The sequence below is a fragment of the Eumetopias jubatus genome, unplaced genomic scaffold (assembly GCF_037043125.1).
Source record: "Eumetopias jubatus isolate StellerSeaLion01/CBP00866 unplaced genomic scaffold, mEumJub1_p1.0 scaffold_10, whole genome shotgun sequence".
Taxonomy (NCBI): domain Eukaryota; kingdom Metazoa; phylum Chordata; class Mammalia; order Carnivora; family Otariidae; genus Eumetopias; species Eumetopias jubatus.
The window spans coordinates 97,079,839-97,101,018 of record NW_028274816.1 but is presented as its reverse complement, the minus strand read 5'-3'; the positions used below and the strand labels follow the sequence as shown (position 1 = coordinate 97,101,018).

Sequence of the window (21,180 nt, the reverse complement as noted above, 5' to 3'; positions counted from 1 at the left end):
GGCCGAAGGCAGCCGCTTAACTGACTGAGCCACCCAGGTGCCCCTAGAATTATCATTTTTTTAAGAAGTGTATTTATAGGCTGGTTGGTTTGTCTCTATATTTTTTAGAGCATTAAAAAAAGCATTCTTTTGACAAGGCTTAAGGGAAACATGTTATCTTTTAACCCCCTCTTGTGATGCAGTTAAATAGGCCTCATTGTGTCCTTGGTCTTCTGCAGTTACATCTCTAGCAAGTTGAGATACTGCTGTTTTATTACAATTATCTTAAAGTAGGATTGTTATATATGAAAATTCACATATCATATTTCCCATCTTTTTAAAGGTGGTAAAATTAATGCCAGTGACACACAACTTTATCTGGAAAATGTAGGAATTGAATTAACAAGGAAAGAAAGCCTGGATCTGCTGAACATATTGCCATTGGATGGTAAGCATTTCAGGCATTGCAGTGGATTTCAGAGAATATTGAGTTATTGTATAAAATTCTAGAAGTATAACTCTTTAAAGTGTTGTTAAAAATTTTAAAGGGAATGACATCAGCAACATGGCATGTAAGTTGTTCCTTTTTTAATCAATGAATTGGACACCCACACACAAACAAGAGTGCCTGTATGAATGTTTTGGGAACTAGCACCTTACTCTAAGGGACCCAGGAGGAGCCTCGCTCACAAGTGCCACTGGTAAAAGACAGGCAACCTCCATACAGGGCTGCAGAATCAACACAGTCAGCAAAATTGCCTACACCTCTCTCACTGCTGTCAGGCAAAGATCAGGTGAGTGCTGACCCAGGCATGAGAATTTGCAGAAGTCCAGCCTTCCTGGAGGCAGACTCCAGCCCACCATCAGAGAAAAAGAAAGGAAGAAAAATAGGAGTTTGGCCACAGTGGAGGCAGTAAGAGAAACTTTCCCGGCACCGCTCTCCCCCAAGGGAGGGATGCATAGACCACAGTGACCTCTCCCACAGGGGAAAGGAAAGCAGTGAGTGAGTGCTTGGCTACCCCAGCAGAGCAGGACCAGCTGGAAAAACCCATTTCTCTCCACCAGCACCCAGAGCACTAAGGTGGGAGCTCTCTGACAGGGAAAGAGGCAGATATGAATTTTAATTGGCATTAAAGAGATTGCGCTCAGCAGGAAGTCGACCCACGAGCCTCTGGGAGTACCATACCTTGGGATCTCCCTGTACTTGTCAGGCATCCCCAATGTTCAGATGCTAAACCCACACCTCCCCCGACTCTGCTGCTAGCTCCTTGTGCAAGGGTCACAAGTGCATCCTCTAGAGCGAGCTACAGTTAGCATGCTCAGAAAACAAACTACCCAGAGTCTGGAGGGGGAAAGCCATAAACTTAAGCTATAGCGCCACCTAGTGGAAAACAAAAGTCTTCGGTAGCCAACCTGGTGAATTCTAAGAACCAGAAAAAAATATAAAAGCTTAAAATTTTGCCACAAAGGCATTCTGACAAGTGTAAGGTAACATCTCCTTGTCGTTCTGATTTGCATTTCCCTGAGATATCACCTTACACCTGTCACGATGGCTAGACTCAAAAAGACAAGAAATAGCAAGTGTTGACAAGGATGTGGAGAAAAAGAAACCCTCGCGCGCTATTGGGAATGTAGATTGGTGCAGCCATGGTGGAAAACAGTATGGAGGTTTCTCAAAAAATTAAAGGTAGAAATACCATATGATCCAATAATTCCACCACTGGATATTTACCCAAAGAAACAAAAACACGAATTTAAAAAGAAATGTGCACCCTTATGTTTACTGCAGCATTATTTACAATAGTTAAGATATGGAAATAGCCCAAGATGGATAAAGAAGATGTGGTATATATACACAATAGATTATTACTCAGCCATTAAAAAAAAATGAGGTCTTTCTATTTGCAACAACATGGATGGACTTAGAGGGTATTATGCTGAGTGAAATAAGTCAGGCAGAGAAAGGCAAATACCATTTGACTTCACTCATACGTGAATCTAAAAAAAAAAAAGATTAAACAAAAAACAGAATCAGACCTATAAATACAGAGAACAAACTAACAAACTGATGGTTGCCAGAGGGGGAAAGGGCAGTAATAGAAGAATGGAGAGATGTTGCTTATGGATACATACTTACTAATGGATAAATGAGTACTGGAGATGTGATACACAGTATGGGGATTACAGACAACAGAACTGTATTGTAAACATTAAAGTTGTTAAGTAGCCAGATCTTAATTGTTCCCACCACAAAAAGAAATAATATTTATTTGACATGATCGAAGTATTAGCTAATGATACAGTGGCAATCATATTACAATATAAATGTATCAAATCAGTATACCTTAAACTTCACAATCTTTGTGTCAATCATAACTCAATGTTTAAAAATAAAGAGAAAAGTAGAAAGAGCCACTTCTGACATAAAATATTCTGTCCTTACCATTTAAATCTTAATTTGAGAGTAGTGTTCTCTTTGGGGTATTGCTGTTATAAACATTTTTAAATGTTGGAACCAGCATCTATAATCAGTCTAAAGCCAAAGATAGGAAGAAGGTGATAAAACAGTTGTAGAAGGGAAAGAAGGGACATTTTAGAAAAGAAGAAAAGAAAAAAATCTGATTCAATGTGTTGGAGTTCCACCAATAGTACATCAGATGCCAGAGAATGAATAGTAACCTTGAGAATCTTAGTCATTTCTTTGCTTCCTTCTTTGGATTATAACTAGTAATAACTTACAAAATCTAAAAATAAGTATTACTGTCTTTCTCAATTTCCACTTCTTGTAAACTAAATTGACCCTTATGTTACAGATAATAGAAAAGTGTATAAGAATAGATTGATGGATGGAGTGAAGACATACAGAGGTGAGTGAGAAGCGTGCTGGGGAAGAGAAAACATCCTCAAGCTTTTGCATTTACTTTTCTAAAATCTCTTACTTCTCAATGATTAGATTGCTAATTATGTTACTCTTTTTTTTAATGAGCTGGCATTCTTAATTGTATACAATCACATTTGGGAAAATTGCCTATGCTATTTTGTCATTGTTGCAAATTTGAAGTCTTTTTTAAAATTTTTTTATTGTTATGTTAATCACCATACGTTACATCATTAGTTTTTGATGTAGTGTTCCATGATTCATTGTTTGTGCATAACACCCAGTGCTCCACGCAGAACGTGCCCTCTTTAATACCCATCACCAGGTTGAAGTCTTAATAGTAAGAAATTTGTGTATTGATTGTCTGTTTCCTATAACTCACCTGTCTTGCCTGCTCTTCTCTTTCTTCTGGGTAAACTTACCCTAGAAATTGCTGTAGTAGTATTTTCTGGAAAACGGACAGGGAGAATTTTTCTATTTCTAATCCTTAACTAATTCTTTTGATCATTCCTAGACCTTTATGGTGACATTGCTTCTTACTTCCTGTTTGTGTTGGTCAGTTTATGTGACCAAACATTTTTTCCCTCTCTGGCGTAAATACAAATTTATTTTATTCTTATCTCTTCCCTTCTTAAGGAGGAAAAGTCAATATCAGTAAACTAGATGATGTTCTTGAAAACATGGGATTCTCACTTGAGGAGGAAGAAATTGAGGAACTGTACACTCACTTGCCAATTGATGGTGAGCATTTCAAGTACACAGTGCCCTGTAAGGAAATTTTTGTTTTCCTGTGGAAACCTCTCAAACATACTTATTAATTTCATGGAAAAACCAGAAGTTTATAGAGATCCAATCCTAAAGAATGGAGATATATTGTCTCAATATTAATCTTAGATAAAATATCGGTAATTGCTCACATTGCTGCTTGCAGACTTCCTATGCCAGAGAATACCAAAACGAAACGACAGTCAGTGTTGGGATCAAGTAAACATTAAAAAATAAAACAAAACAAAAAATTACATTTGAGGGGTAGGACAGAAAATTATATTTTTTGAGGAGTAGGAGAGAAAATTATAAAGGATTTCAGAGGGCAACAAAAAGAAATGGGAAGAGCGCAGGAAACTGTTAAATGTTGTTTGTACTGTTGCAAAATAAATATATATCTAACAATTACACTAAATTCATAAGTATCAAGCTTTGAATTACACAGAAATTACCCACCCCCTCAAGACTATGATCAAATAGGTCGTAGGCAGAGCCCATGAATCTTAATTTTAACTAAGCAACCCCCACTACAGTTAATTTGTTGAAATAGCTAAACTTTGGGGTGCCTGGGTGGCTCAGGCAGTTAAGCGTCTGCCTCAGGCTCAGGTCATGACTCCAGCGTCCTGGGATTGAGCCCTGCACTGGGCTCCCTGCTCAGTGGAGAGCCTGCTTCTCCCTCTCCCTCTGCCCACCCCGACCCGCTTATGTGCTCTCTCTCTCTCTGTCAAATAAATAAATAAAATCTTTAAAAAAAATAGCTAACCTTTATCATGTAAAGAAAAATATGTATTAGTAAATTTATGTGGCATTAGTACTTTTTAAAGATTTTTTCTTTTTTTTAAGATTGATATATTTATTAGAGAGAGCGTGCATAATCAGGCAGAGGGGCAAAGGTAGAGGGAGAGGCAGACTCCCTACTGATCAGGGAGCCCCATAAGGGGCTCAATCCCAGGACCCTGAGATCATGACCTGAGTTGAAGGCAGACACTCAACCGACTGAGCTAACCAGGCACCCTTGAATCTTTTTTTAAGTTTTATTTATTTAAGTAATCTCTACACCCAACATGGGGGCTCAAACTCACAACCCCGAGGTCAAGAATCACATGCTCTTCCAACTGAGCCAGCCAGGTGCCCCATAGACTTGAATCATAACTATTTTTCCCTTAAATACTCAAAGATTTTATTTATTTGAGAGAGAGAGCAGGTGAGCAAGAGAGAGAGAGAGCATGAGAGCAGGGGAGAAGGGTAGACGGAGATGGAGAAGCAGACTCCCTGCTGAGCAGGAAACCTGATGTGGGAATTGATCCCAGGACCCTGGGATCATGACCTGAGCTGAAGGCAGATGCTTAACTGACGGAGCCACCCAGGCACCCCATGGGATTAGTACTTTTTGGCACGATTTTTAGCAACAGCATCTGATCAGAGTACTCTATATAACTCTTAGTATCTTAAGCATCTTAACATCTTTAATATCTTGAAATGATTGTATAGACTGATTAATAGTTTGATAAGCATCCTAGAAGTGTTGGTTTACCTAAGCTTATCTAATATGATCTGATGATGCTTGAAATCAAGACTTTCTGCTTGTCAAAAAAGTGGTCTCCTATTTCTTTTCTAATTCTAACCCTTTTTTCATAACTCTGTAACACATTAGTCAAGCAAGACTATATAAAGCTCCTGTTGGAATTAGAATATGGCCCCACCCTAAATTATCTAGAGGACAATCTAGCTGAATGTCTCAAAATAAATATTATTGCCTCTGCTCAGTAAAGGTACCGAGAACTGAGTTTTAAAAATATAACCAAAGAGGGCGCCTGGGTGGCTCAGTTGGTTAAGCGACTGCCTTCGGCTCAGGTCATGATCCTGGAGTCCTGGGATCGAGTCCCACATCAGGCTCCCTGCTCGGCGGGGAGTCTGCTTCTCCCTCTGACCCTCTTCCCTCTTGTGCTCTCTATCTCTCATTCTCTCTCTCTAATAAATAAATAAAATCTTTAAAAATATATATATAACCAAAGAAACCAAAGAGATCCAAGGAACAGAGAGAGATAGTAAAAGCACTTTAAATAAATTTCTGTTTTAATGCTATGCTCTATTGTTTGGCCTGAAATTATTTGTAACCCAGTGGTTGCTTTGACATTAGTAATTGCTGCCACAGAAGCAGAGACTTCATGTTGTTTGCTTTGTATTGCCAGCACTGAAAATAGGGCCTGGCATATATGTAGGCATCCAGCAAATATTTGACAAGTTAAAAAATGAAAAAATCAGCCTACATCTAGGTGTTGCCTGAGCTCCTCCATTTTGGAACACTGACAAGTCTTGGCACACCCTCAACTACTGGTAGCCACTGAAAACAAAGAAGGCAGCTTAGCTAATCAAAAAGGTTTGAGACAACCAGGAGCTCAGGCTAAGCTGAACAGTAAGGTTTATCTCCTACATGAGACCAGTCTAGCAAGACATTGATTAATGAATGGATAAAGAAGATGTGGTGTGTGTGTATACACACACACACACACACACACACACACATATATACATATATACATATATATTTGGAGCTAGAGAGTATTATGCTAAGTGAAATAATTCAGAGAAAACAAATAGCACATGATGTCACTCATATATGGAATTTAAGAAACATAACAAACAGTAAAGGGAAAAAAATAAGGGAGAGAGAGAGAAAAATTAAGAAACAGACTCTTATTATAGAGAAAAAACTGATGATCCCCAGAGGAGGAGGGGAGTGAGGGGCTGGGTCAAATCGGTGATGGGGATGAGGGAGGGCACTTGTGATGAGCACTGGGTGATGTGTGGAAGTGTTGAGTCACTATATTGTACATCTGAAACTAATACAACCACTGTATGATAACTAACTGGAATTCAAATAAAAACTTAAAATAAAAAGCTTTTTTAAGAATAAAAGAGGTAGCTCTTTTGTGTAAGATACAGAAACCAGTAAAGAGAGGCAAGGAAAATGAAGAAGCAAAGGAATATGTTCCAAACAAAAGGACAAGAATAAATTCCAGAAACAGACCTTAGTGAAGTGGAGATGATTTACCTGATGAAGAGTTCAAAATAATGATCATAAAAATGATGTTCACTGAGGACAAGAGAACAATGCATGATCAAAGTGAGAATTTCAACAGATAGAAAACATAAGAAAGTACCAAACAGAAATCCCAGAGCTGAAGAATAAAATAACTGGACTAAAAAATTCAGTAGAGAGTTTCAACAGCAGACTAGATCAGTGGAAGAAAGAATTAGCAAACTCAAATACAGGCGGTGGAATTTATCCAAACAGAGGAGCGAAAAGAAAAAGAGTGAAGATAGCTTATGGGATTTATGGGCTACCAGGAAATGAACCAATGTTCACACTACACAATATCTCCCAAAAGGAGAAGAGAGAGAGAAAAGGACAGGAAAACTTACCTAACGTGAGGAAAGAAACAGACAAGATCCAGGAAGTTCCAGATAAGATGAAGCAAAGCTAGCCACACGAAGATACATTGAAATTAAATTGTTAAAAGTTAAAGGCAAGGAGGAACTCTTAAGTGTCGGGGGAAAAAAGTGTTATATACAAGGAAACCCCCATAAGACTATCAGCAGATTTTTCAGGAGAAATTTTGCAGTCCAGAGAGGAGTGGCATTCTATATTCAAAGTGTGAGAAGAAAAAAACTGCCAACCAAGGATACTGTACTTGGCAAAGTTGTCCCTCAGAATTGAAAGAGAGATAAAGAGCTTTCCAGAGGTGTCTGGGCGGCTCAATCAGTTAAGCTCCTGACTCGATTTTGGCTCAGGTCATGATCTCAGCGTTGTGAGATCGAGCCCCATGTCAGGCTTCTCAGTGTGGACTCTGTTTGTCCCTCTCCCTCTGCTCCTCCCCAGCTCACTCTCTCTCTTTCTCTCTCTCTCTCTCATAAATGAATAAATAAACAAATAAAATCTTTTTTTTTTTTTTAAGAGTTTTCCAGACAAGCAGAAGCTGAAGGAGTCCATCACTCCTTCAGGAGTGAGGCTACTAGAGTAGCCATGCAAGAAATGTTAAAGGAGGGCGCCTGGGTGGCTCAGTCGTTAGGTGTCTGCCTTCAGCTCAGGTCATGGTCCCGGGGTCCTGGGATTGAGCCCCGCATCGGGCTCCCTGCTCAGCGGGAAGCCTGTTTCTCCCTCTCCCAGTCCCCCGCTTGTGTTCCCTCTCTTGCTTTGTCTCTCTCTCTGTCAAATAAATAAATAAAATCTTAAAAAAAAAAGAAGTGTTGAACTTCTTCAAATTTGAACAAAAGGATGCTAATTAGTAACGAAAACATGAAAATATAAATTCCACTACTAAAGGTAAATATACAGTTAATTTCAAAATATTCTAATGTAATAGTAGGGGATAAATCACTAATCTAGTATGAATATTAAAAGACAAAAGTATTAAAAATAACTATAATTACATTAATTTGTTAGTAGATACACAGGTAAAAGATGTTAAGTTGTGAGAACAAAAACTTTATAAAATGGGGAGAGAGTAAAAATGTATACCTTTGGTATGTATTAAGTTCTTATAAGCTTAAAGTAGACTGTTATAAATAGGTTTTATAAATAAAACTCATAGTGACCACAAAGCAAAAACCTATAATGGATACACAAAAGATAAAGAGAATGGAATCTAAGCACACCACTAAGAAAATAAATTACAAAGGAAGAGACCAAGAGAAGAAAGATCAAAGGAATTATGAAACAGCCAGAAAATGATTATGAACAAAATGGCAATAGGACACAAACTCTCAGCTATAAGATGAATAAGGTCAGAGGACCTAATGTAAAACATGGTTGATAACATTATATTATATAATTGAAATTTGCTAAGAGAGTAGAAACTTTAAATGTTCTCACACACACAAAAAGATAAATATGTGAGGTGATAGATGTGTTAGTTAATTAGATGGGGGATTCCTTTCGGGTATACGTATATCAAATCATCATGATGTACACTTTAAATATATTACAATTTTATTGGCTAATTATACCTCAATAAAGCTGGTATTTTTTTCATTTTATTTTTTTTTATTTTTTTAATAATTTTTATTGTTATGTTAATCACCATACATTACATCATTAGTTTTTGATGTAGTGCTCCATGATTCATTGTTTGTGCATAACACCCAGTGCTCCACACAGAACGTGCCCTCTTTAATACCCATCACCAGGCTAACCCATCCCCCCATCCCCCTCCCCTCTAGAACCCTCAGTTTGTTTTTCAGAGTCCATTATCTTTCATGGTTCATCTCCCCCTCTGATTACCCCCCCCTTCATTCTTCCTCCCCTGAAATCTTGCCATTTGCAACAACGTGGATGGAACTGGAGGGTATTATGCTGAGTGAAATAAATCAATCAGAGAAAGACATGTATCAAATGACCTCACTGGTATGAGGAATTCTTAATCTCAGGAAACAAACTGAGGGTTGCTGGAGTGGTGGGGGGTGGGAGGGATGGGGTGGCTGGGGGATAGACATTGGGGAGGGTATGTGCTATGGTGAGCGCTGTGAAGTGTGCAAGACTGTTGAATCACAGACCTGTACCTCTGAAACAAATAATACATTATATGTTTAAAAAAAAGAAGATAAAGCTGATATTAAAAAAAATGAAAATAAATTCTCTTCTTCCATTCTGATGAATGAGGAACACAAAAAGTTGAATGAATAGAGTAGATGTATCTACCATATTTAGATATTTTTTTCAACCTTGTGCTTATATAGTGTGAAAATAAAATATCTAATTGGGGGGGATCTTTGGGCAACTGGTAAATCCTTATACTTTACTCCACAGTTTAAGAATTTTATGTAATGGGGACCTGTATTAGTCCACTCAGGCTACCATAACAAAATACCATAGTCTGTGACTTACACAACAGAAATTTATTTCCTCACAGTTCTGGATACAGGGAAATCCAAGATCAAGGTACCAGCTGATTCAGTTTCTGATGGGGATTCTCTCTTCCATGCTTGCAGAGCCTCTCTTCTCACTGTGTCTTCACATAGCAGGGAAGAGAAAAGATGGGGAGCAGGGAGAGACACAGGGGGAGGAAGAGAGAGACAGAGAGAGAAAGGGGTATCTTCCTCTTCTTTTAAGGTCACAGTCCTATCAGATTAGGGTTTCACCCTTATGACCTCACAACCTTAATTACCTCCTAAAGACCTTATCCCCAAATAGTCATCTCAGAGGTTAGGGCTGGGGCACCTGGGTGGCTCAGATGGTTGGGCTTCTGCCTTCAGCTCAGGTCATGATTTCCAGGTCCTGGGATGGAGCCCCACATCAGGCTCCTGGCTGGCTCAGCGGGGAGCCTGCTTCTCCCTCTGCCTCTCCCCCTCCTTGTGCACTCTCTCTGTCTCTCTCTCAAATGAATAAATAAAATCTTTTTTAATAAAAAGGTTAGGGCTTCAGAATATAAATTTGAGGGGACACAATTCAGTCCCTAGCAGGACTATATCTAAATTTTGTCTTGCCTTGTAGAGGAGAGAAGAGTTAAAATGGTTAAACTTCTGGATGAAGTGCATGAACTTCTAGGTGAGTGAGAAGAAATTGTGATAAGGCATAATAAAAATAATTTCTTAATATTTAACAAAACAAGTTATTTTTGAAGTATTTTCTGTTATCTATTCATGATATATTAATCCTGTCATTATATCTCTTTTAACTGGTAATGTATATATAACTAAAGAAACAGCCTTATAAATTAAATGTTATTCAATATTATAATCAGTTGTTACCTACTTCTTATTCAAAAGGCCACAGTGTAATGCATAAATAACAACGTCTATGTTCTTTGGAGTTTTTCAGCAATATAATTTTATTTTCTACTGTTCAAATAGCAAAATGCTAAGGCAAATTACACATACAGGTAATATGACCATGTGAACAAACTCATAATTTAGGCAAAAATAAAACAATAGAGCAAATATTACATGCAGGCAGAATTATTTACACCAGTTAATTTAGTGGGCTGTTAAAAAACCAAACCTTCTGCATCCTGTACCTTGTTCCCAACATTGATGAACCCCCTTTTACCAAAAAGAAGTTCTATTTCTGAATCTCCTTTCTAATTTTCTATAATTAGACAACACTTAATGTTTCCATTGCTTTTTATCCTATATTTGAGAATGATGCTACACAAAAATAGTTGATATGATGATGATGATTTAAAGCTTGAAATCTGACCTTTTACCATTATTTTCTTTTCTAAGGGGAAGAAGTTACCTCTGAAGACCTGGAAAATACTCTGAAAAACACAGGGTTAAGACTCAGACTGAAGGAAAACACTATGTTGATGAAAAGTTTGCCGCTTGATGGTGAGTGTTTAATTTGCCAGTGAGGTATTCATCCACCCAGTAAAAGTTAATTGGTTGCCATCAGACTAGACATAATACTAGGCTCTGAGTTACAAAGATGAGTGAGACAAAGTCCAGGTCCTAAAAACACTCAGTGTAGAGATGGACAGCACATATAAAATAAAAATAAATGCTATGCACTATGATATGTGCTGTAATGTTAATGAATATCTATACTGCTATGAAAGTACAAAGGAGATATTGACCAACTATACCTGGATTCTCTAAGGCTTCACAGAGTGGTTATTACTTCAAACAGGCCTGGAAAGTTTGATGGTAGGAGGTGCCAAGAACTAAAAATAAAAGCACTGAAAAAGGCAAAGAGACATATCTGATCATGGCAAGTTTGGGAACCATGTATAATTTCATGTTGATCTAATACAGATTACACATTCACATTATGTGGAGAAATACTTTATTAACTTGACTCAATCTGATCAATAATTCAGATATAATCTATCTGTGAAATAGGATAATAACAATGCCTATCTATGATGATGGTGAGGATAAACAAAGTGAAGGCTATGGAAATATAAGAAATTTTTTTAAATATTTAAAATGTAAAATAAAGATATTAGTTATTAGATTTTCTATTTCAAAAATCCAGTAATGTTTCTTAAATAATTTCTATATTTAAGTCACTTTTCTAGATTCAGGAGCTATGAAGATATATGCCAGAATCTTACTGCTCAAAATAAAAGTCTCTGCACTTAAAAAGTTCATAATCTAGTTGAGTAGATAAGACAGAGATACATATTTTGAGCTTCTGGATAAACACTGCACTTTTTTAATATTTGCATTTATCTTTACCACTTCCTAAAATACTAAAAAGATGTAAAAGAAATTAAAAAGCCATAATCCACAAAGACTAAGAGAAGAGTAGAGAACATTATAGCAGATAAGAGGTGTCAGTTAAATTTCAAAAACCAGAAAGTGGATGAAAGAACATAAGTGGTGAAAACTGAGCCTGAAAGGGGAAGCAAACAAGAAGGCCACTTCAAGGGCACTCGGTGACTCAGTCAGTAGAGCATTTGACTTTTGATCTCGGGTTGTGAGTTTGAACCCCATGTTGGGTGTAGAGATTACTTAAAAATAAAATCTTTTAAAAAAAGAAGAAGAAGGCAGCCATTTCATGTCACAAAACAATAAAAGGCTCAGGAAATGGAGGCACCAGTTACCTCCAAAGTCAGGAATGTGAGTACAGTTGAAAGTAGAAGAATTGGTAGAAAGTCTATTTTTTTTTATTTTTTTTTATTATGTGATGTTAATCACCATACATTACATCATTAGTTTTGGATGTAGTGATCCATGATTCGTTGTTTTTGTATAACACCCAGTGCTCCAAGCAGTACATGCCCTCCTTAATACCCATCACCGGGCTAACCCATCCCCCCTCCCCCCTCCCCTCTAAAACCCTGTTTGTTTCTCAGAGTCCATTGTCTCTCATGGTTCATCGCCCCCTCTGATTTCCCTCCCTTCATTTTTCCCTTCCTTCTCCTAATGTCCTCCATGCTGTTCCTTATGTTCCACAAATAAGTGAAACCATCTGATAATTGACTTTCTCTGCGTGACTGATTTCACTTAGCATAATCTCCTCCAGTCCCATCCATGTTGATGTAAAAGTTGGGTATTCATCCTTTCTGATGGCTGAATAAGTAGAAAGTCTTTAAAAAGAGCAATGTGATCTACAGATCCCCTTCCTCACTCCACAGCTAAGCAAGTATTTCTTATCCATGCCACATAGAGATTTACTCTCCAGAGAGGTTAAACTAGAAAGATTCTGGGACATCAGACACAGCCAAGGTTGGGAGTGAATTTTCTACTGAAACAGGGAGATTAAGTGAAAGTCAACATAATGCGTGGTGAAATCCTCCAAGTCATCTTCTCCCACTGGCCTCCCTAGATGCTGGCAGTGAATTCCAATATCCTTTATTCAGATACTGACATCTCCAGCCTGCAATGAAAAGACATTTGTACTACTAAAACAAAAACACCTCGCCCTTAAACATAAACAACCAAGAATCATATGACATATAATAAAAGTCTGTTATGAAACAGACTTGTTATGAAACAGAAACTGTTATGAAAGACAGACAAGACAGCAAAGAAGGAACTTGGAGGAAATACAGTAATCCCCATCTATGCTTGGGGGAAATGTTCCAAACCCCCCAGTGGATGCCTGAAACCATGGATAATACCAAACTCTATATGTTTTTCCTTATATATACATACCTATGATAAAGTTTAATGTATAAATTAGGCACAGTAAGAGATTAACAATAATAACTAATAATAAAATAAAACAATTATAATAATATACTGTAATAAAAGTTACATACATGTGACCTCTTTGTCTGTCTCTCTCAGTATCTTATTGTACTTTACTCACCCTTCTTCTTGTGATGATGTGAGATGATAAAATGCCTACATGATGAGATGAAGTGAGATTAATTATGTAGGCATTGTGATGTAGCGTTAGGCTACTATTGACCTTCTGATGATACATCAGAAAGAAGGTCATCAGCTTCCAGAACGCAGTTGACACAGGTAACTGACACCAGGGAAAGCAAAACTGCAGATAAGCAGGGGATACTCTAGTCAAAGGAAAAAGCAGAAAAATAATTCAAAACAATTTTAACTAATATCTTCAGAAAGATGAGAAAATCCCTAGTTATGAAACAAGAAAAGGAGGCTATGCAACAAGATAAGAGGCATTGTGGAAAAGGAGCACTTAAAAATATTTTTTTAAAAGCTCTTTGGGGAAAAAAGCAGTAGAAATTTAGAAATTCAGTGGGTGGAAGGGCTAGAAGATGAATTTGAATATTGGAACAAAAAGACAAAAGAGATGGAAAATAGGAGAAAAAAGATAATAAAATCAATCCTAGAAATCCAACAACTGAATAATAGAAGAATTCCCAAAAAGAGAAAACAAAGAAAATAGAGGAAGAAATTGTAAAATAAATCATATTTTAAGAAGTCTCCAAATCTGAAAGAATGTGACTCCAGATTGAAAGGGCTCACCAAGTACCTACCACAAGGAGTAGAAAAAGATTCACACCAGAGTATGTTGTGAAATATCAGAACACCAGAAATAAAGGGATCATAAAAGTTTCCAAAGAGAAGGAAGCGGGTCACATATAAAGTTTGGGGTATGTGAATGGTACTAGACTTCACAACTCCTGGAGATGAAAGGCAGTTGTGTAATACCTTCAAAATTATTAGAAAATTTTTTCCAACCTGGAATTCTATATCCCACTAACACATCAATCAAGTGTGAGAATAAAATTCATATTTCAAAATAAGACATTTTCTGAGAAAAGGTTCAGAAAAAAACTTTCTATGTAAATATCATTTCTTAAGAAACTACTCTGGGGGGAGAAATGTTACCAAGATGGCAGAGTAGGAGACCCTAGCCTCCTTCTCCCAACAAAGATCAACAATTAGACAGTTATCCACAGGGGCGCCTGGGTGGCTCAGGCTGTTAAGCGTCTGCCTTCAGCTCAGGTCATGATCCCAGAGTCCTGGGATTGAGCCCCACATCAGTCTCCCCATTCATCGGGAAGTCTGCTTCCTCTCCCTCTGCCCCAGTCTCTGCTCTGCTCTCTCTCTCTCACTCTCTCTCAAATAAATAAATAAAATATTTTTTTTTAATGAAAATAGCTCTGGGAGAGCTCAGGAATCCACTTAAAAACCTTAAGTAAAAAAATAAAAAAATTAATGTAGGGGAGAGAGGTGATTAAAACACTATGTGCTAATTAAAAAAAAAAAAAACCCTAAGCAACATAGTGGAGCAAACAAAAAAACAAACAAACAAAAACACCCTGAGAATAACTACAAAAAAAGGGTAAAAAGAACAGTTTTGTTTTACCTACATCATCCCATCCCCTTACACCAGCACTTCTCACTGCCAACAGGGAACTCCCCAGCCCAAAAGAGTTCCCCTCACAAGAAAAGGAGAGCGGGCTGCATGACCAGCTTCCCCAAACTTTTGGGGCACTACACAAAGGACCTGCTTAGGTTTCACTTCACCCAGTGACCCACAAAAGTGAGACATCTAGAGATGACTAAGAACAAGGCAAAAGGAAAGGGGATACCAGTATCAACCATATAGTGAGAGCAACCATAGTTCCCAGTGGCCTCATCTGCAAATGACCCCATCTGCAAATGACGTCCACAGTTTTTGCTGCTGAGAACCTCAACAGCCCTTGCAAACACTAAAAATACCCCCCAGTTTTCATCACTGAGGACCTCATTACAGACCCCAACAGACTGCTCCACAGAGGATCCCAACAGCTCTTACTGCTGAAGAAACCAACTGCCAAAACAGCCGCTGCAGACTTCCTGCAGATTTTGCCACTTAAGTTTTCACTCCACAGGTTTTTGTGTTCACAGAAGCCAGCCACCCTCATCACTAGGAGTGTATCTGCAGCCAGCCCCTGCAGTTATAGATGCACTTGCAGCCAGCCCCCACAGCTGAGCATGCGCAAACACTGGCTCCAGCCACCACTACCACCTTCCCTGTTCCCTAACCACTGGACCTGTGTGTGCTGCCAAGGACCCCAAAAGCCCTTGAAGCCACTGTGGATCTCTCACAGCTCTCACCAAAGAACATGCAGTTTTTGATGTCGTGGACCCCAGAAACATGAGCAGACAAGACACCACATACCCCCAAACCTGGAGCCACCACACATCCCCACTCTTGGCACCACACACCACTAGACCTAGAGTCACAACTCCAGTGTATCCTTATAGACAAGTGAAGGTCTTTTCTTACCAAAAATAGTCCATAAAGTCTAGAAGAGGAGACTGCTTCTTTACATGCACAGACACACACATAAGCCTGCAGGGATCATGAAGAATTAGGGAAACATGACACCACAAAAGGAACACAGTAAACTTCCACTAACTGACCCCAAAGAAATGGAGATACACAAATTGCCTAACAAAGAATTCAAAATAATTGTTCTAAAGGTTCTCAGCTATAAGAGAACTCAGAAAAACAATTTGAATAATGAAAACAATACAAGAACAAAATGAGAAGTTCGACAAAGAGATGGAAAATGTAAAAATGAATTAAACAGAAACTTTGGAGCTGAAAAATACAATTACTGACCTAAAGAATTCAATACAGAGCTTAAAAACCCAGCTGAACCAAGCAGAAGAAAGAATCAATGAACCTGAAGAAAGATCATTTGAAATTATCCAATAGAGGAGCAAAAAGGATGGAGACTGAAAAGGAATAAAGAAAGCCTATGGGACTTATAGGACACCATTAAAAGAAATAATCTACATATAATTAGAGTACCAGAAGGAGAAAAGAGGCAGAAAGGAACAGAAAGCTTATTTTTTTAACTGGCTAATAACTTCCCAAATGTGGGGAGAGATTTGAACACCCAAGCTCATGAGGCTCATAGTTTTCAATAAAACCCAGAGAGACCTTTGCTAAGACATAATATAATAAAACTATCAAAAATCAAAGATGAAGAGAGAATCTTGAAAGCAACAAGAAAAGAAGCTTGTCACTTACCAAGGAACCTCCATTAGGATATTAGCAAATTTCTGAGCAGAGACCTTGCAGGCCAGGAGAGAGTGAGATAACATATTTAAAGTGCTAAAAGAAAAACCTGTCAACCAAAAATACACTAAAGTCCAGCAAAATTGTCCGTCAGCAATGAAGAAGAGATATTTCCAGACAAGAGCTGAGGAAGTTTATTATCACTTGGCATGCCTCACAAGAAATGCCTCAAGGAGTTCTTCAGGCTGAAATGAAAGAATGCTAATGAGTAACATGAAAACATACGGAAGTATACAGCACACTGGTACAAGTAAGTACATAGTCAGAAGAGAATCCACTAACGTGTAACATGGTCGTGTGTTAACCACTTAACTCTAGTATAAAGGTTAGAGGACAAAAGTATTTAAAATAGCTATAGCTACAATACTTTGCTAATGGATACACAATATAAAAAATGCAAATTGTGCCATCAAAAACATAAAATGTGAGGAGGGATTAAACAGGTAGAAATTTTGTATGCAATTGAAGTTAAGCTGTTAGCTGCTTAAAATAGACTTAAAAAGAAGGGAGTCAAACTATGTCACTAACAGAAAATCATAAGTTCACAAAGGAAGACAGCAAGAGAAGAAAAAAAGGACGAAAGAACTACAGAATAGCCACAAACTAATTAGCAAAATGACACTAGGTCTAGTGGCTAGGGAACATTATTTGAGAGAGAGAGAGAGAGAGCGGGAGCAGGGGGAGGGACAGATGGAGAGGGAGAGAATCTCAAGCAGACTCCCCACTCAGTGGGGAGCCCAACACACGGTTCAATTCCACAACCCTGAGATCATAAACTAAGCTGACATCGAGAGTCAGAGGCTTAACCAACTGAGCTACCCAGGTGCCCTTGTATATGCTTATTTTATTTTTTTTATTTTTTTTTTAAATGGGGTTTTTTTGTTGTTGTTGTTCCTTTTTTTTTTTAAGATTCCATTTATTCATTTGACACAGAAAGACACAGCGAGAACAGGAACACAAGCAGGGGGAGTGGGAGAGGGAGAAGCAGGCTTCCCGCGGAGCAGAGAGCCCGATGCGGGGCTCGATCCCAGGACCCTGGGATCATGACCTGAGCCGAAGGCAGACGCCCAACGACTGAGCCACCCAGGCGCCCCTGTATATGCTTATTTTAAATTTCTGGCCCTTTTATTCCAATAATTCTTATTCAAAAAGCATATGTTATTCAGTTTGTTTGTTGTTTGTTTTTGAAGTAGTTGTATTCCTCAGGTGACTAGTTACTTTAGTCCTATGAGCCCTTGTTCTCTTGCAGCATCATTACTGGGTTTGGAAATGTGCTTTAGGTAAAGGTGTAAAGTCAGGCTCCACTCCACACCAGCCTGTTGGGCTTAAGAAAACGGGAGGGGATGAGCCCCAGGTCAGAGAGACCCAAATACTGTTGATCATTTTCCTGATTTGAAATTGTTCCAGGCACCACCTCTGGTCAGAGTTTCACTCTAAACTCAGAGAGAAGTAGGGTTGGAAGAAGGCAACCTATAATATAGATTGTAATCCAACAGCTCTAAAGATTGAGAGATGGAGGATAAAATACCTGAGGCAGTTTGTCAGTCTTCACCTGTTTACATCCAGTCCTCTCTCCAGAAGGGTTTATATGCTGCCCTGATAATTACCTTCCACTTGCACTAGCGGTCTAGGCTTTTGCTGCTACTTCTCAGCAAAAAAAAAGGGGTGGGCAATGGTAATCTCAGAGTCACAGTACAGAGAGGTGAGGGCAGAAGTTTTTTTTACTATTTCCCCAATTGGTCCTTTCACTGCACTGCTAATAAGCCCTCCACTCTAGGTTGTCAGGACACACACTCACACTGGGACAGCTTTCCATCACCCACTGGTGTCGCTGTGGCTTTTCACTTCATTCCTGGAACCCAGGTTTCTACTCAGACTTCAGTTTCTTCAGGGTTGATTTCTGGGGAAGGAGCCAGGAATTCATGCTAGTGCATCATCTACATAGGAATAGAAATCTATATTTGAATTTTTGTAAAATATGAAGCCTGTGATGGCAACAGATGAGATCTCACTAAGGGATTACCTTGTGGAATTTATTTTCATGGGCTTGTCAATGAAAATATCTAAAACAATATCCATTTGATGTCAATGAAAATATCTAAAACAATATCCATTTGATAAAAACATGTAGAAATGTTCAGTACTAATATTCAAAGATGTCCTATTATGGTTGTCAGGTTGTTTAGCTCAGAAATCATCCATCTCTTCACTCATGAGTCCCACTATATCTACAGTTATCCTTGGGAGCATTAATATGTGTGATCTTATGCAAAAGAGTAGAAAATGAGAGTTAGATGAAAAGAGATATGAAAAAAGTATGGCAAGACACCACCAATAATTATTTCAATTGTCAAATAAAAAGGTGAGTAGATTTACTATCTGGAGAGCTTTCTGCCATTGGTCTAACTCTTAAGTTGGGATATAAACAGAAAAAAAAATGAGTAAAATTTTAAGAATTGTCCTTTCTGAAATTGCTAGGTTTTGGATTATTAAAACAGGTCCCTTAACCAGTTACTGTATTGTGCCCTGTCTTACAGCTGCTGGAAAATTGTATGAGCATAGATTGCTGGGTGACATAAGGTCTCTCAAAGGTAAGTGAGCAATCAGGTAAAACTGAGACTCCTTATGCTTTGCATTTACATTTTAAAAGCCACATTTATTTTTGGTGATGACAAATTTGTCAACCTAACCTGTTTATTTATTAAGTATTCTTGTCTCGTCATTTACTACTTTTAACATAACTACCTTCAGAGGAATTATTTTTGTCTCTTTCATTTCATTTCAAGTCCTATTTTCAGAGTAGAATTATAAAAGCAGGGTCTTACCAGAATTCACCAGACTTGCCTAATCCTTTCATTTTCTACTTGTAAATGTCTCATGAGAGCTATAGTCAAATCCCTCTGGACAAAAATGAGGAGCAGGTTCTGTTCTTGATTCCCATGATAACTCTTTTCATTTAAACAAATTTATTGTTTCTTTGGTTGTACTCCCTCTAATTAATGCACAGACATGCCTAACATTTTTTACATTATTATTGTTTGCTTTTCTCACTCCCATCCTTTTTTTCCCTAAGGAGTGGAGCTTAATGTTAATAAGTTAGGACCCTTCATGAAAAATATGGGCTTTAACCTGGAAAAAGAAGAATACCTTGACCTGCTTAGCAACCTGCCTGCTGATGGTAAGCTGCTCCTACAGTGAAACTTTGCATTTGTATATGAGAATTTCTGTACATATATACATATGTACATATATTTAGAGTGTGCAGAAACATTATAAAACAGAAAGATAACGGCCCCCTTCTCAAGAACTCATCAATTCCTGCAGTGGACTTTATTGAGTGCCTAACATACATAGCTATTAGAAATATAAAAATGAAGATCACAGGTTCTCTGTCCTCTAGGAGTTCACAATCTGGTAAGGAGGCTTATATGCTGACAGGTCATCATAACACTTTGTGATTATACTATAAATACTAAAAATGCACTTAGTAAGATCCTAAAGGAGGGAAAAGTTAAGTTGGCCAGGTAGGGAATTGGAGAAACACTTGTCAGAAGATACATAGAGATTCTTCAGTTTAAAAAAAAAAAAGGCATTCCGTGGAGATTAAGGAGTGCACTTGTTGTGATGAGCACTGGCTAATGTATACAATTGTTGAATCACTATATTTTACACCTGAAACTAATATAACACTGTATGTTAACTATACTGGAATTAAAATTTAAAAAAAAATCTGGGACAACCCCCAGAAAACAACCACCCATGGGAAATTCCAGCAGGCTACATGTACAGTGCATATGGAGCCTATACTTGTAAGTGCTTACTTACACCCAGGCACCCCAGGATGTTTATATTTTTTGTTATCACATTTTCCAGGTATCTTGAAAGTTTACTGGAATGCCACAACAATGATTTTGGTTGCGGAAGTATCAGCCATCTCCCAGAGTACTTCTTTTCAGGTCAATGAGCCAACAGGAAATAGCATTAGAGACCTGTTTCAGACTCTCATAAATCTTCTATGGGACCAATTGAAATACATGAGAATGGATGAGACATTTTCCTGTGAGGCACTAACAATCTATCAGGCTGTTCCTACTAAATTCCCCCATTTAAGAGGAAAATACAAAATAAAGATTTAAAAAATACAAAATTCAAAAAAATTTATTGAAGTTCAATTAGATTGATCAAAGCTTTTTAAATGTATAATGAATGTGGGTAGTAGAAGAACACAGCTAAGTGTCACCTGTCATTCCAGTACAGAAATAGGCATTATTAATGCTCTAAGTCAGAGATTTCCTGTTGGAGCATTTGCCTCTTTTAAGATGCTTGTCAGCCTCATAATCAATAAAATGGAGTTCTTCCTTATCTGAAAACTGAGAGGGCTACTTTTTAAATATCAGCCCAGCATTCTACTATGTGGAGCTTATCTTAATAGAATAAAAACTGAGGTTAGAAGTGTGAAATTAAGTATCTTTTTTTATAATCAGAGCTTTGTCTTTCCACATTTTCCATTTGATAAGAAAATAGGATAAAATTCTAGAGCAAATCATTAAAATTTGCTGAATTTTGTGTTGTACTTCAGGGTATGACTTTTATGTCTTCTATTTCTATTATTTTT

General features: G+C 37.9%; 1 protein-coding gene and 1 long non-coding RNA gene across 3 annotated transcripts in view; one reads left to right on the top strand and one right to left on the bottom strand.

The window, feature by feature from the left end:
• Positions 1 to 21,180, top strand: part of EFCAB3 (EF-hand calcium binding domain 3) — a 129,666-nt gene that overhangs the window by 14,594 nt on the left and 93,892 nt on the right. For both annotated transcript variants that reach the window (XM_088027266.1, XM_088027267.1), the window contains 7 exons: positions 323 to 427; positions 2,793 to 2,846; positions 3,494 to 3,598; positions 10,116 to 10,169; positions 10,847 to 10,951; positions 19,103 to 19,156; positions 19,639 to 19,743. In XM_088027266.1, coding sequence (XP_087883392.1) covers positions 323 to 427; positions 2,793 to 2,846; positions 3,494 to 3,598; positions 10,116 to 10,169; positions 10,847 to 10,951; positions 19,103 to 19,156; positions 19,639 to 19,743 — 582 coding nt within the window. The remainder of the gene's footprint in view (positions 1 to 322; positions 428 to 2,792; positions 2,847 to 3,493; positions 3,599 to 10,115; positions 10,170 to 10,846; positions 10,952 to 19,102; positions 19,157 to 19,638; positions 19,744 to 21,180) is intronic.
• Positions 12,414 to 15,831, bottom strand: LOC148163369 (uncharacterized). The gene is made up of 3 exons (XR_015769106.1): positions 15,765 to 15,831; positions 13,380 to 13,584; positions 12,414 to 12,944 (listed from the first exon to the last, which is right to left on the bottom strand). It is a non-coding gene; the product is annotated as an uncharacterized LOC148163369 (long non-coding RNA).